Source organism: Diceros bicornis, chromosome 4, assembly GCF_020826845.1.
Source record: "Diceros bicornis minor isolate mBicDic1 chromosome 4, mDicBic1.mat.cur, whole genome shotgun sequence".
Taxonomy (NCBI): Eukaryota; Metazoa; Chordata; class Mammalia; order Perissodactyla; family Rhinocerotidae; genus Diceros; species Diceros bicornis.
This window is the reverse complement of record NC_080743.1, coordinates 55,261,446-55,275,924: the sequence shown is the minus strand read 5'-3', so window position 1 is coordinate 55,275,924 and position 14,479 is coordinate 55,261,446. Positions and strand designations below refer to the sequence as shown.

Genomic DNA, 14,479 nt, shown 5'->3' with positions numbered 1-14,479 from the left:
AAGCAAAAGAGACGCCCGGAAGCAAACCTCAGGTGCTCTTCCGGTCGCCACGACGGTAGCCTGACGGGGTCAAACCCAATGCCGCCGGGTGCCCCTCAGAGGCTAGGCAAACTTCGGCGAGTGCGCATGCGTCCAAGCAGAGCTTTCCAGGGCACACGTGAGAAGCAACTGGCAGGGTAAAGTAGGCGTGGCCTGCAGTACATTACAGAAGCTCTGCCTCTTCCGCTACCCCTAACCAGTGGCAGAAATACTGTTTGTGTAAAGATTCAGTGGGCAAACACTCTTAGGTTTAGATTTTTTTTCTCACTTTTACTTGAGTTTGTTACATAAGTCGTACAAATTGTAACAAGTGGAAGAATATTAAGATGTAATAAGAAAAACATGATAATATCCTCTCCTCTCTGCACCACTTACCATCCCTGCTCCTTTGAGGTAAAACAGCTCAGTTTTCTAGGCTTGTAGGTACAAGGTCATGCATATGGATTTTTGTTTTGTTTTCGTTTAACATGTGGACATCCCTTGAAGTCAATAAAAAGGAAAAAAATTGTCTTTTTGACAGTTGCATACTACTTCATAGTATGGCTAAACCATATTTAGAAATTTAGATTGTTTTCAGTTTTTAGCCACTACAAATGATGCAACAATAAACATTAACATCGTTTTGAAGTAGTACTTTTATTTCTGTAGAAGAGATTCCCCAAAATGAAATCTGAGTAGGAAAAAAAGTACTTTTTTCATTTTAATAGAATCTGCTGTCAAATTACTTTTCAAAAAGGTTGAAACAATTTTTGCTTCCACTAGCAAGTCTCTGCAAGTATCTGTTTCCCCACACCCCCATTAGGATTGGACGTTAACTATTTAATTTTTAAGAATTTGGTATGTGTTAAAATAGTATCTGTATCAGGATAGACTAGGTTATGTTGTGGAAACAAACAACTCCAAGAACTTAAAACAAAAAACGCATACTTCTTGCTCACACTGCATAATCATCCCTAGAAAGTTGACAGTGGAGCTCTGCTCATGATAGCTACTCAGGAACCCAGGTTGATGAGTAAGTCATGCTAGAGGGAGAGAATGCTAGAAGGTCTTGAGTTGGCAATTAAATGACTCAGGACACTTTCATTTACGATTCATTGGCCTGAATGAGTCATAAAGTCCTACCCAACCACAAGGGGGCTGGGAAGAACAGTCATGTCTCATCTCTGGGAGGAAGAAGAACTAGGTGTATTTGATGAACCAGCACTATTGACTACCATAGTATCTCATTATTGCTTTAATTTGTTCAGCTACATTTACACTAATTGCACCTAACTACATCTAAAAAGTATAAACTGGAACCTTCTATGTAAGACTAGAAACAAGGCCCGAGCAGCAAGGATTATCCAAGTCCTTGAAATCTGCTCCTGTTGACCACACTTTTACCTGTGCTCATTTCACCTGTCCACCAGTTTCCTGGGACCACCCTAAGTACCTAAGTCCAATTGTTAAGACATCAGGAATTGAGGTACAGAGAAATGAAGGGCTCCTCTAGATATTTGAAATTCGGCATGTTCCAAACTCATCTCATCGTGGTATTATCTTCTAGCCTGAGCTAGAAGTCTTATACGTAATACTCCCTATAAAACACACACAATATTTATTGAGTGTTTACTACATACCAGGCACTGTTCTAAGCACTTTATGTTATTAATTTATTTACTCCTCATGATAATCCTATGAGGTAGGAACTATTATTAGTTTCTCTTTCTTATGGATGAGAAAACTGAGGCACAGAATTAAATTTTCCAAAGCCACACAGAGCTAAAAAGTGTCAGAGCCAGGCAGTTTGGCCCTACAGCTTGTGGTCTTAAACCGTTATTCAGTACAACATGTTTATACTAGTTTGAAAATGTTTATTACATATTTTCCCTCCTTTCTTTTTCTGTTCTACTGCCTTTGTTTAGCTCTTATTTCTTGCCAGCACAAAATAGCCTCCTGATTGGGAGCCTTATTGTAAATCAATCCTATCTGTAGGTCTAAAATACAGTTCTGGTCATGTCACTCTCCTGCTTTAAAACTGTGTTTTCTTTATGTCTATAAAGTTCAAACTTCATGGTATAAAATTTGAGGCTCTTCATAATTTGGCCCCAGCTTACCTCTCTGGCTATATTTTCCATTCCTCCTTTCACACTCCTGATTATGTGCTATTTCCCCAACATATTTATACATTTCACTTTTACATCTCCATACCTGTGTTCATTGTGATCTATCTCCTGGAATGCCCTTTCCCTTTCTGTCTGATGAAATATTAATTCTCTAAGGTCCAACTCAAATGTCTTCTCTGTGAAGTTTTTGTGGACCAGCGATTGTCAAACTTTAGCATGTATCAGAATCACCTGGGGGGATTATTAAACAGATTGCTGCCCCCACACCACCCCTGGAGTAGGTCTGGGGGAAGTCTGAGAATTTGCATGTCTAACATTTTCCCAAGTGATGCCCATGCTACTGGTACTGGGACCACAGCTTAAGAATCACTGTCCTACACCCTCCCTCACTCCCTGTGGAATTAAATCCTGCCTCTATGCTTCTATTACCTTCGTTCCTTTCCACTTGTGAGGTATCTCTGTATATCTCTGTCTCCTCTGCTTGTTTGTGATCAACTCAAGGCTGAGGTCCTGTCTTAATCATCTTTGTTTCCCCTAGCACCTAACATATTGCTCTGTACATGTGGTGCTCTATAATATGTGATGAAGGAAGGGAAAGATTTGCTCTGCCCTGGTTATGTTTCTGTTAGTTGGATTCTCAGCTTTCTGATGTGTGTGAGGGTAGGGTGGGGGTGGAAATGAGGAATGGGGAATGTTGAAGAGAACAGGGGCTATTTGGGGCATCATATTCCAGTCTGATTTCTTCATTGTCCTGAGAAGGCTGAAGCGGTCAGTCCAACAGAAATTAGCAGTGGGACTCAGGAAGTGTCTTTTAAGGTCTTGCTACGCAACGTGCAATCAGGGAACTTGTTAGAGATTCTAAATCTCTGGCCCCACTCAGGATGTACTGAATCAGAATCTGAATTTTGGGCCGGCCCTGTGGCTTGGCAGTTAAGTGCGCGCGCTCCACTGCTGGCGGCCCGGGCCCGGATCCCGGGCACGCACCGATGCACCGCTTCTCCGGCCGTGCTGGGGCCTCGTCCCACATACAGCAACTAGAAGGATGTGCAGCTATGACATACAACTATCTACTGGGGCTTTGGGGGGAAAAAAATAAAGAAAATACAGTTTAAAAAAAAAAAGCATCTGAATTTTAATAAGACCTTCAGGTAATTTGCTCACTAAAATTTCAGAAGCACTGTAGGAAAGGCAGATTTGAGCTGTATAACCCTTCTTAGGGCAGGGCCTCAATATTTAGGGAGCCAACCTCTGGCTTTGTTTTTGCTAAGGTCTGAAGACTAACTCTTGTCAGAGATGACCAGGCCCTGATATAAACGACTCACGTTATTAAAATTTACAATTATTGTGGTAGACAGTTTATCGAAGTTTAATAATATAAAGTAATAGATAACCAATAGACCCATTGGAATCCTCATGTTGGTGTGCTTAGCACATTCATTCCTGTAATCTGTTGTGATACATTGAAAAATTACAACCACATGCTACTTAATACTTGTCTATAAGAAATCATAGCACAGGAGCCAAAATTTTGGAGTGCCAAATGATACTTCCCATACAGTCAGACTTAAGGGAAATTAAATCATAACCTAAAGGTTGTTGAGTGATCTCAGAATCTAAAGAAGATTAAAGAGATTAAAACTCAAAGAGTTTCAGGCATCAGGAAAGTAATGTAAATGAGCAAAATGGGGTGGGTCACCTAGGAAATACATGTCTTTCCTATAGAGAGCAGTTGCTACTTAGCTCCAGTTAATTTTTATCCTGTCTAATAGATACAATGTTGCCAAATTTCCAATTTTTCAAATGAAGTTAAAAATCCATATTTTTTTATATGAAAGCTTCTGAGTTTTGAATGTTGACAACTAATTCAAAAATTTTGTAAATTCTGCAATACTCTTTAAATCAGCAATTCAACTTCTAGGAATTAAACTACCTACTTCTGAAATTGCATACCTTTAAGTATACATATCTTTGAAATGATGTAAGACTGCTAAATTATCTTCTGCAACATTGTTTGAAAGAACAAAATATTTATTTATTTTTTTTTTTTTTTTACAATTTTTATTTTATTTTATTTTTTTTGTGAGAAAGATCAGCCCTGAGCTAACATCTATTGCCAATCCTCCTCCTTTTTTTCCCCAAAGCCCCAGCAGATAGTTGTATGTCATAGTTGCACATCCTTCTAGTTGCTATATGTGGGACACCGTCTCAGCATGGCTGGAGAAGCGGTGCATCGGTGTGCGCCCGGGACCGAACCGGGCCACCAGTAGCAGAGCACGCGCACTTAACCACTAAGCCACAGGGCCAGCCCCCAAAATATTTAGAAACAATGTAAATTTCTATCAGCAGGGGTTGGTTAAACAAATTATGGCACACCCACAAAATGGAATACTCTTCAGCTGTGTTTTAAAAAAAGGCCAACAACAAATAACATGTGTTGGCGAGGATGTGGAGAAAGGGAAACCCTCATGCGCCGTTGGTGGGATTGTAAATTGGTGCAGCCACTATGGAAAACAGTATGAAAGTTCCTCAAAAAATTAAAAATTGAACTACCATATGATCCAGCAATTCCACTTCTGGGTATTTATCAGAAGAAAACAAAAACACTAATTTGAAAAGATATATGAACTCCTATGTTCACTGCAGCATTACTTACAGTAGCCAAGATTACTTACATTACTTACAGTAGCCAAGATATAGAAGCAACCTAAGCGTCCATTGACAGATGAATGGATAAAAAAGATGTAGTACATATAACGTAATATTACTCAGCCACAAAAAAGAATGAAATCTTGCCATTTGCAATTGCATGGATGGACCTAGAGGGTATTATGTTAAGTGAAATAAGTCAGACAAAGACAAATACCATATGATTTCATTTATATGTGGAATCTAAAAAACAAAACAAATGAACAAACAAAACTGAAACAAGCTCACAGATACAAAGAACAAACTGGTGGTCACCAAAGGGAAGGAGGGTGGGAGATGGGCAAAATAGGTGAGAGGATTAAGAGGTACAACCTTCCAGATATAAAATAAATGTCATGGGGATGTCATGTACAGCATAGGGAATACAGTCAGTAATATTGTAATAACTTTGTATGGCAACAGATGGTTACTAGACGTATTGTAGTGATCACTTTGTAATGTATATAAATGTCAAATCACTATGTTGTACACCTGAAAATAATATAATATTGTATGTCAACTATATTCCATTAAAAAAAGTAAAAAATAAAATGCTATGTTCTAAAAAAAGAAGGCTAACGAAGCTCTTTGTGCATTGATATGGAGTGATCTTTAAGATATATTATTAAATGAGAAAAGTAGGTACAGAACATGGCATATAGCATGCTATTATTTGTGTAAATAATGGCAAAAATATACAGTTTTTCTTACATATACATAAAATATCACTGGAAGGATCTATAGGAAATTAACACCGGTTATCTCTGAGGAGGGCAAATAGAAGGATGGGGGACAAGAGTGGGAGAAAGGGTTTTCTCAGTTCACTATTTTGTACCTTTTAAATTTTGAAACGTGAAAATGGATAGTTTGTTCAAAAATATTACATTAAAAATAAAAAGAAAAGGAAAATGTCTGGAAAGATACAGATACATGCAAAAACAAACTACCTGAACAGCAGTTACCTCTGGAAAGGAGGATTGGGATGCACGGCAGTGTCTAGGAACTTTTTGCAGTTTTATCCTTAGTAATGTTTGAAAAAAAAATTTACCATGTGTGTTTATTACTTTTATAATAATAATTTTAAAATTTTGAATCAAAAAACAAATATAGAACGCAACACACACCCACACACTTCATAGATTAACACTGGAAGGTGGTCTGGCCCAATAAAACTTATCTGTAGACCAATAGGATATGTAAACTGCCAGTTTAAGGTGTGTGAAAGGGACATTCAAGGACATCAAGTTAACAGAGATAATGTGGGCAATAAAACCAGATAGACCCAACGTCTGTGGGCTGCAACTCACTGAATCTCCCCACCAAGTACCATCTGGTCACTGGAACTGGAAATACTCTACTGTCCGATGGCTATGTTGCTCTCTTTCTCCTGAACAGCATTCATATCGGTCCTATGTGACTTTGCCATGGGTTGCTCCTCTTTCTCTGCTTCCACAGATGATTCACTTCTTCTGACTGATGCATTTTTTCTTAGCTAGGTTACTGGAGAAAGTCAGGTAACAGTCAAACCTGTGACTCTCTAGTGACTGCATATTAAGGCTCTCATTAATAATGTGTTTGTCTTGCATTTTATTTTAAAGGGTGGGAGGAAGGTTAATTTCGGAATTCCTGGAGGGAACACACTGACATCAATTACTGACATCAAGTACTGACATCAATCTTAATCTGCTTTCATTTTACCCCGACCTGCACCTTGCCCTGAATTTCTTTTCATCAAATCAGGGTACTAATCATATCTTTCTCTCTCTCTCTCTTTTGCCAGTTTAACCCATACAGCACCCTCTGTTCTGACGAAGGCAAAGTCTAGTAACTCCATTGGAAGGCTTTGATTCCTCTGCCTCCATTTGCAAGTAATCCTGGGGATTTACTCGGGCCAAGGAGGGGGGCAGTCCTACTTGCAGGAGTCAGGAACAGAGACAATTATCTAGTCTCTGCTAACAGTGCCTGGCTAGAGTTATGTCTCCAGACCATTTGGTATTGCTGCTAAAGCCTGGTCCAGCATGTCTCCTCTGAAGCGACTGCATGCTTATGCAAGTCCCTGCACAAGCCCATGTGATGCCCCACACTTAGATTCCAAGGTTATGCCCCTCTTAGTTCACATTCACATGCTAGGTTACTGTTGCCTAGAACATTTGGCCAGCATGGCTGGACCTGAGAGCTTTAATTTCTATCACTTACTGTGCCAGAACCAGTCCTCTTCAGCCAAATTTGTGTTGAGCCTTGGTTCGTGGCCTAGATGCTCCCTTTCCTTCCAATGAATTCTCTTATGGACTTTCCTGCCATAGTCCACTCTACCAAATTTCCCTAACTTAAGACTTTGGAGAATAGAGATTATGATTTTCTTCTCTTTTCTCTTTATATCATTATCATCATCATCATCATCATCATCATCATCATCATCATCATCATGTATTATATATTAGTTTCTCATGACTGCCATAATGAATCACCACAACTTAGGTGGCTTAAAACAACAGAAATTTATTCTCTCACAGTTCTGGAGGTTAGAAGTCCAAAATCAAGGTGTTAGCAGGGCTGCACTCCCTCCAAAGACTCTGGAGAGGGTTATTCCTTGCCTCTTCCAGCTTTTGGTGGTTCCAGGCAAGGGTTCTTTAGCTTGTGGTTGCATGACTCCAATCTCTGCCTCCATCTTCTCACATGGCCTTTTCCCCTGTCTCCCTGTGTCTTCTCCTCTTCTGTTTTTTTTGTTTTGTTTTGTTTTTTTGTTGTGAGGAAGATCAGCCCTGAGCTAACGTCTGTGCCAATCCTCCTCTTTTTGCTGAAGAAGACTGGGCTAACATCTGTGCCCATCTTCCTACACTACCTCCACCATGGGACACTGCCACAGCGTCCTGATAAGTGGTGTATCTGTGCGCGCCCAGGATCCGAACCCAGGTCGCCAGCAGCGGAGCACGCACACTTAACCGCTACGCCACGGGGCCCGCCGCCCCCTTGTGTTTTTTATAAAGACACTTATCACTCGGATAATCCAGGATGAGTTTATCTTGAGATCTTTAACTTAATTACATCTGCAAAGATACTTTTTCCAAATAAGTTCACATTCATAGGTTTCAGGGGTGAGGACATAGACATATCTTTTTGAGGGCCCCTTTTGTATCCACCAGATGTTATTTCATAGATGAGGAAATTTGGGCTGAGAGAGGTTAAGGAATTGACCCAAGGCAAATTAGTCCCCCTCTACCACAGAGCTCTGCCCACTTGAGAAGGGCAGCAGATTTCATAAAACCTCACACACTAAAAATCTCCTGTTAGACTGTATCACAGGACAATTGGTTCCTGCTGGCCTTACATTTGCATAACTAAAAGGACCTCCTAGAACCACCTCTAGGAGTTAGTTATTCTAGTCTTGGGTGCACCTTACCATGCATCATGGTATTATATTACATCATAAAATTATGGCCAACTGTCTTATCTTAAGGACATTAGATACCGGAAAATTGAAACCCATGGCCTCATTTTAATCAATGAGTTGAACCTGTCTAGGTTACTTCCGTAACCATTTCCCTGAAAAGGAACAATAGAAACTTGTTTGTGTTTCATCTTTTTTATTATTCTCAACTCACCCTCATGTGCCTATTGTGGAATGCAAGAGTGAAAAGGTTAAGAAATAGGGAGGTAAAATAACATAAAGTCTGAATCATAAATGTCTGTATAGAAGATTTCAAATCTCCTGTGAGGGGGAATCTACCAGGCTTTTTCATAGTTCAGCTCAGAGATGGTTCTGTGGTTGTGGAGCTTGCCTCATAGGGATTCTTCACTAACTTGGCACACCGAAAAATCATCACTGTTAGGAACAGAAACAGAAGAACAACAAAGGCAATGGCAAAGCCTTTGTCTACATCAACACTGCTGGACAGACTTGAATCATCCATGGGAACGCACAGCTCTTTACACTGGTCCAGCTGTAGCTACCTCCTCAGGTATCTTCAGATTTGTCATATTCCTAGACAAAAGAGGATAAAACAAGTTTGTTGGTTTGTATGTGTATGTATGTGTTTTCTTAATAACACCATGTGGAAACCAGGGGGTTGCAAAAAAAAAATTAGCAAGATTTATTTCAGAAGTCCTATGAAACTGATTAAGTTAGTATAGGTGATTTTCAAGATATACACACACATATAACAGCATTAATATCTGGAAATATCTGGAAAATTACTCGAAGGCAAAACATGAGCAAATATGTATAACTCAGAAATCAGCTGGGGCTTCCTTGCCCTGTAAGATACAGGTAAAATTGTCTTGAATATCCCAATTCTGTGTTAAGTCCAAATCCTTCTCTAAGATTTTTTCAAATTCTAAGAGTACTTATTGTAACTAATTTGTTGTGGAGTCTTAACTTACTGGGTATGAACATAAAATTCTTTTATTTTTTCTAATCACTATGCTTAACTGTGCTGTCATTTCCATCTCTTAATGAAAAACCAGGTATATCCCAGAAGTGATCAATTTTGGTTCTTAAAACTTAATCCACCAAAACAATATTGAAAAGAACAAAGTCAGAAGACTTCTACTTCCCAATTTCAAAACTCACTACGAAGCTACAGTTAGTAAGAGAGTGTGGTACTGGCATAAGGATAGACATATAGATCAATGGAATAGAATTGAGAGTTCAGAAATAAACTCATGTATCTATCGTCAACTGATTTTTGACAAGTCTGCCAACACCATTCAATGAGGAAAGAAAACAAATGGTGCTGGGACAACTGGATAGCCATATGCAAAAGAATGAAGTTGGACCCTTATTTCACACCACATATAAAAATTAACTCAAAATAGGTCAAACACCTAAATGTAAGAGCTAGAACTATAAAACTCTTAGAAGAAAACAAAGGAGGAAATCTGCATAACTTTGGATTTGGCAAAGGATTTTTAGATATGACATCAAAAGCCCAAGCAACAAAAGAAAAAATACTAGATAAATTGGACTTCACCAAAATTTAAAACTTTTGTGCTTCAAAGGACATTATCAAGAAAATGAAGTAGAAAGGCAACTCACAGAGTGGGAGAAAATTTTTGCAAACCATGTATCTGATAAGGGACTTGTATCTAGAATATATAAAGAATTCTTACATTTAAAGACTAGAAAGTCAAATAACCAAATTAAAAATTGGGCAAAGGATCTGAATAGACATTTCTTTAAGGAAGGTGTACAAATGGCTAATAAGCACATGAAAAGATGCTCAACATCATTAGTCAAGGGGAATTACTAATCAATAGGCATAAAGTTTCAGTTAAGCAAGATGAATAAGCTTTAGAGATCTGCTATATGACATTGTACCTCTAGTCAATGACAATGTATTGTACACTCAATAATTTAAGAGAGTAGATCTCATGTTAAGTGTTCTTACCATAATAAAATAAATTTTTTAAAAAGAAAGAAGAAAAGGGGTTGGCTGATAGCCTGTGGCAACAAAGAAGGCATGAGTTGAGATCGAATTGATCAAGGAGGTTTTTTTTTCTTGAGGGCCAGACACAGACCGCACAGACAGGGACCACCCTGTGGTCATATAAAAGAGGATCTAGCACAAAAGGACTTCCTGCTAGGATGAAGTTACCTTAACAGAAAGTGGCTGGAGGTGAACTTGGATTCAGCATTGTAAAGACCAGCCAGAAGAAGGACATTGATTCTGAGGGATCTGCAGTTAGGTAACCCTAGTGAGGGAATTTATAAGGAACCAATGAAAAGCACATCGTGAGAGAAAGAGTCATGAACATTATCCAAGCCTAGAAGAAAAAAATGCCAACAGATTTGTTTTGAAAAATGGTTTAATGGATCTTTAGATAACACATAGCGAAAGCTAAAATCTCGTTTCGTAAAAGATTAATTGGGACAGTGAGGAGCTAAATTGCTCAAGAATTGTCTTCATAATGGGCAGAGTTGTACCTTGGCAGAGAGTTGGAAGGAAGTGGTCCTAAGACTGAAGATGAGAGAAAAACTTGGAGTCCTCCTGATGGCTGAAAAATGTGGGAAGCTTGGGAGATACCAATCTTAAGGCATATATCTCATTTACATATATATTACATTATTCATGTGCCTTATCCTTTCTACAGTGCTCTTTCAGAGCAGGATCATGTGCAAATGCACATGTGTTCCACATTTCAGTGGCTTCTCACTCCCTACATCTGTTAATATCCTTTTGGGCCTACTTCCAAAATCTCTCTCAAATCAATTCCCTTTTCTTTATCCCTATGGCCACCACTGTACTCTAGGCCATCAAATGCCAGACTCCTGCAAATACTCTCTGATTTCCTGAAAACACTCTTATTCCCCTCCAAACCACAAAGTGATCTTTAATAAATGTAAATTGATAAGTCCTCGGATTAAAATCCTGCGGAAGCTTCCCATTGTCTTCAAACTTCTTAATGGGGTTCCAAGGCTCTCCAAGATTTGGTCTAACCTTGTTTCTTGCCACTCTCTCTCTTCTACTTTTTGCCCCAGCAATGCCAAACTTCTCACAATTCCATGAGTTTTGCATGAGCCTCTTTTGCCTATAAGCCTATTCCATTCACATTCTCTTTGCATTATTCCCCTCCTTCTATAGTCAACTTTTAGGCCTTAGCTTAAATGTTAATTTCTCGGGGAGGTATTCTAGTAACTTCCACTGTAGTTTATTGTAATTACTTTAGTGTCTGTCTTCTCTGGTAAAATAGCAATCCTACATGAGAGTAGGGACCATATGTATCTAATTTGTTTTTTATCCTAAAAGTCTGGGATATATTAAATGTTCAATAAATACCTGTTCAATGAATGAATGTAGCACTATACTTTACTAATGTGGGCATGTAAAAATGTTTGTCGAATGAATGTATGACTTGGAGAATGTGCCATTGAATTAAGACAGGACAAGACTATTGGTGATCTAGAAGAAAATAATGTCAGCAGAGTGGTACAGAAGGAATCCAAAATTTAGCGGATTAAGCAGGAAAGGGCAGTGAAGAAACGAAGACACTAAGATGTTAAACCATTTATGAGGAGTGCAACTATGAAAGAAAGAAGAGAAGTAGAATAGCAACTAAAAGCCTATTGCAGAATCAAGGGAGAGATTCCTTTTCAAAGGTAGAATAGAAAGGTATCAGGTAGGATGTATTTGGTTGCAAGTGACAGAAAAATCCACTTAAGTGAGATTAAACAATACACGGAATTTATTGACTTAGGAGGCTGAAGTCCAGAGTGAGGCTAACTTTAGGTATGGTTGGATCCAGAGATTCAAGGTGTTGTCAGGGTACTGCCTTTCTACGTCTATGGTTTTTCTCAACCCCACCTTTCTTCTATGTTGATTTTATACCCAGGCTGGCTTCCCTGTGGTAGCAAGAATGGCTCCAGCAAATCCAGACCTCACCTATTCCCCCTTCATATTATCTCTTCTTCCCCAATTCCAGAGGAAGAAAGAATACTTTCATGTTAGTCAGGATTCTTGTTTGCAAGCAACAGATACCGTGTCTCTCTTACTTAAGCAGAAAAGGTATTTATTGTAAAGAGATCAGATAGCTTCCAGAATCAAGTAGAAGGAGAACTGGTCTTACAAAACAGGCAGAAACCAAGACAGGCCAGGCATTGGGAACCAAAGCCAAGGTCAGCACAGGAAAAGTCTGGTTAGGGCACTGCTGGCATTGGACACCACCACCATCAGTCACTGCTGTTGCTGAGTGATGCTGCTACCGTCATTGGATACTGTTGCCTCTGCCATGCCTGAACTATAAATTGGGTTATCTTTGTGTCACTCAATATTCCAGTCTCTGGTTGGAGCATCCGACTGTCAAGGCTGAGTCACACATCAGCGCCTTAGCCACTATGGGGTAGAAGAGGGAATATTTGGTTTCTCTAGGGTTCTGTAGTGAGAATGAGGTTCAGTGTCTCACAGATTCACATAAAGGAAGATTTGCCTCAAATAAGAAGGGTTTTTGGATGTTGGGCAGACCAAAAATGACAAACGTCTATTTTTTGGTCTTGTCCCCAGTCCAGCTATACGCCGTTTATAAGAGATTCACCTAAAATCTAAAGGCATGGAAAGATTAAAAGTAAAAGGTATACAAAAAGGTATAGTAGGCAAATACTAACCAAAGACAACTGAGGTGCTATATTAATATCAGACAAAATAGACCTTAAGACAAAAAGCATTATTAGGGATAGAGAGGATTGACAGATTATGATAAAGGGTAAAATTCAGTGGGAAGATGTAACAGTTCTAAATTTTTTGCACTTAATAAAATAGCCTCAAGATAAATAAGAAAATAATAGGACTATAGGGAGAAATTGATTTAAAATGCCATTATAGTGGACAGTAAACACATTCTCCTCAATTATTAATAGGTCAACGAGACAAAAATCAGTGAAGATATAGAATATTTGAATAATACAATTAACAAGTTTGATTTATTGAACAGTTATAGAACCCTGCATCCAACACTTAGCAAATACATACTTTTCCATGTATTGTTTAATCCCACTTGAGTTGGGTTTTTGGGGTTCTTTTGGTTATGTGAAACCAAAAGCATCCTAATTCCATGTATTAAATCCCTTTCTGCTTAAAATAGCTAGAATGGTTTCCATTTTCTGCAAATAAACCTTGATGGATACAAATATCAGTTGAATTTATTCTAGAAGTACAAGTATAGTTTACATTAGAAAATCTGTAATATATATATTATATAAAATATATTAAATACAGAGAGAGATCTACAGAGAGAGAGAGAAAAAAAACCATGAATACTTCAATGGTTGCAGAAAAAGCATTTGATAAAATTCAATACTAACATAAAACATCCATATTAATATTCTTAGCAAAATAGGGATAGCAGGGAACATCTTTAACCTCATAAAGGGTATCAACCAAAAATGTATAGCAAACATCCTACTTAATGGTCAAAAGTTGAAAAATTTTCCTTTTAAAATCAGGAACAAGACAAAGACATCTACTATCTTCACTTTTATTCAATATCATTCTGGAGGTTCTAGCTAGTGCAGTAAAATAAGATAAAGAAAAAACAGGTATATTAGGGCCGGCCCAGTGGCATAGTGGTTAGGGTCACATGCTCTGCTTCAGTGGCCCAGGTCTGAGGGTTTGGACCCCGGGCGTGGACCCATACCACTCATCCAGCCATGCTGTGGTGGCAACCCACGTACAAAATGGAGGAAGATTGGCACAGATGTTAGCTCAGGGACAATCTTCCTCAAGCAAAAAGAGGAAGATTCGCAACAGGTGTTAGCTCAGGGCCAATCTTTCTTACCAGAAAAAAAAAAGAAAAAACAGGTATAAATAATGATTTAAAAAGAAGAAACGAAAATGTTCATTATTCACAGATGTCATTGCCTACAGAATAGTCTACAGAAAATATGAGAAGTAAACGGAGTTTAGCAAGGCGTCTTGACAAGATACACAAGTCAATTGCATATCTAAATGCCAGCAACAAACAATAAGAAAATATAATTTTAAAAAGAACATTATTTATAATACCATAACAAATACATAAGGTATTTAAAAATAAATCTAACGCAAGTTGAGCAGGACCTGTATGGAAGAGATTATCAAACTTTACTGAAAGTCATTAAAGAACACCTAAGTAAATGGAGGGATAGACCATGTTTATGGATTCGACATTGTAAAGTTGTT

At 38.5% G+C, this 14,479-nt stretch overlaps 1 protein-coding gene across 1 annotated transcript; it reads right to left on the bottom strand.

The window, feature by feature from the left end:
- Positions 1 to 8,572: 8,572 nt before the first annotated feature.
- CTXND2 (cortexin domain containing 2) lies at positions 8,573 to 8,740 on the bottom strand. The gene has a single exon (XM_058537273.1). It carries the CDS (start codon positions 8,738 to 8,740, stop codon positions 8,573 to 8,575), a length of 168 nt encoding a protein of 55 aa, XP_058393256.1.
- Positions 8,741 to 14,479: the final 5,739 nt, after the last annotated feature.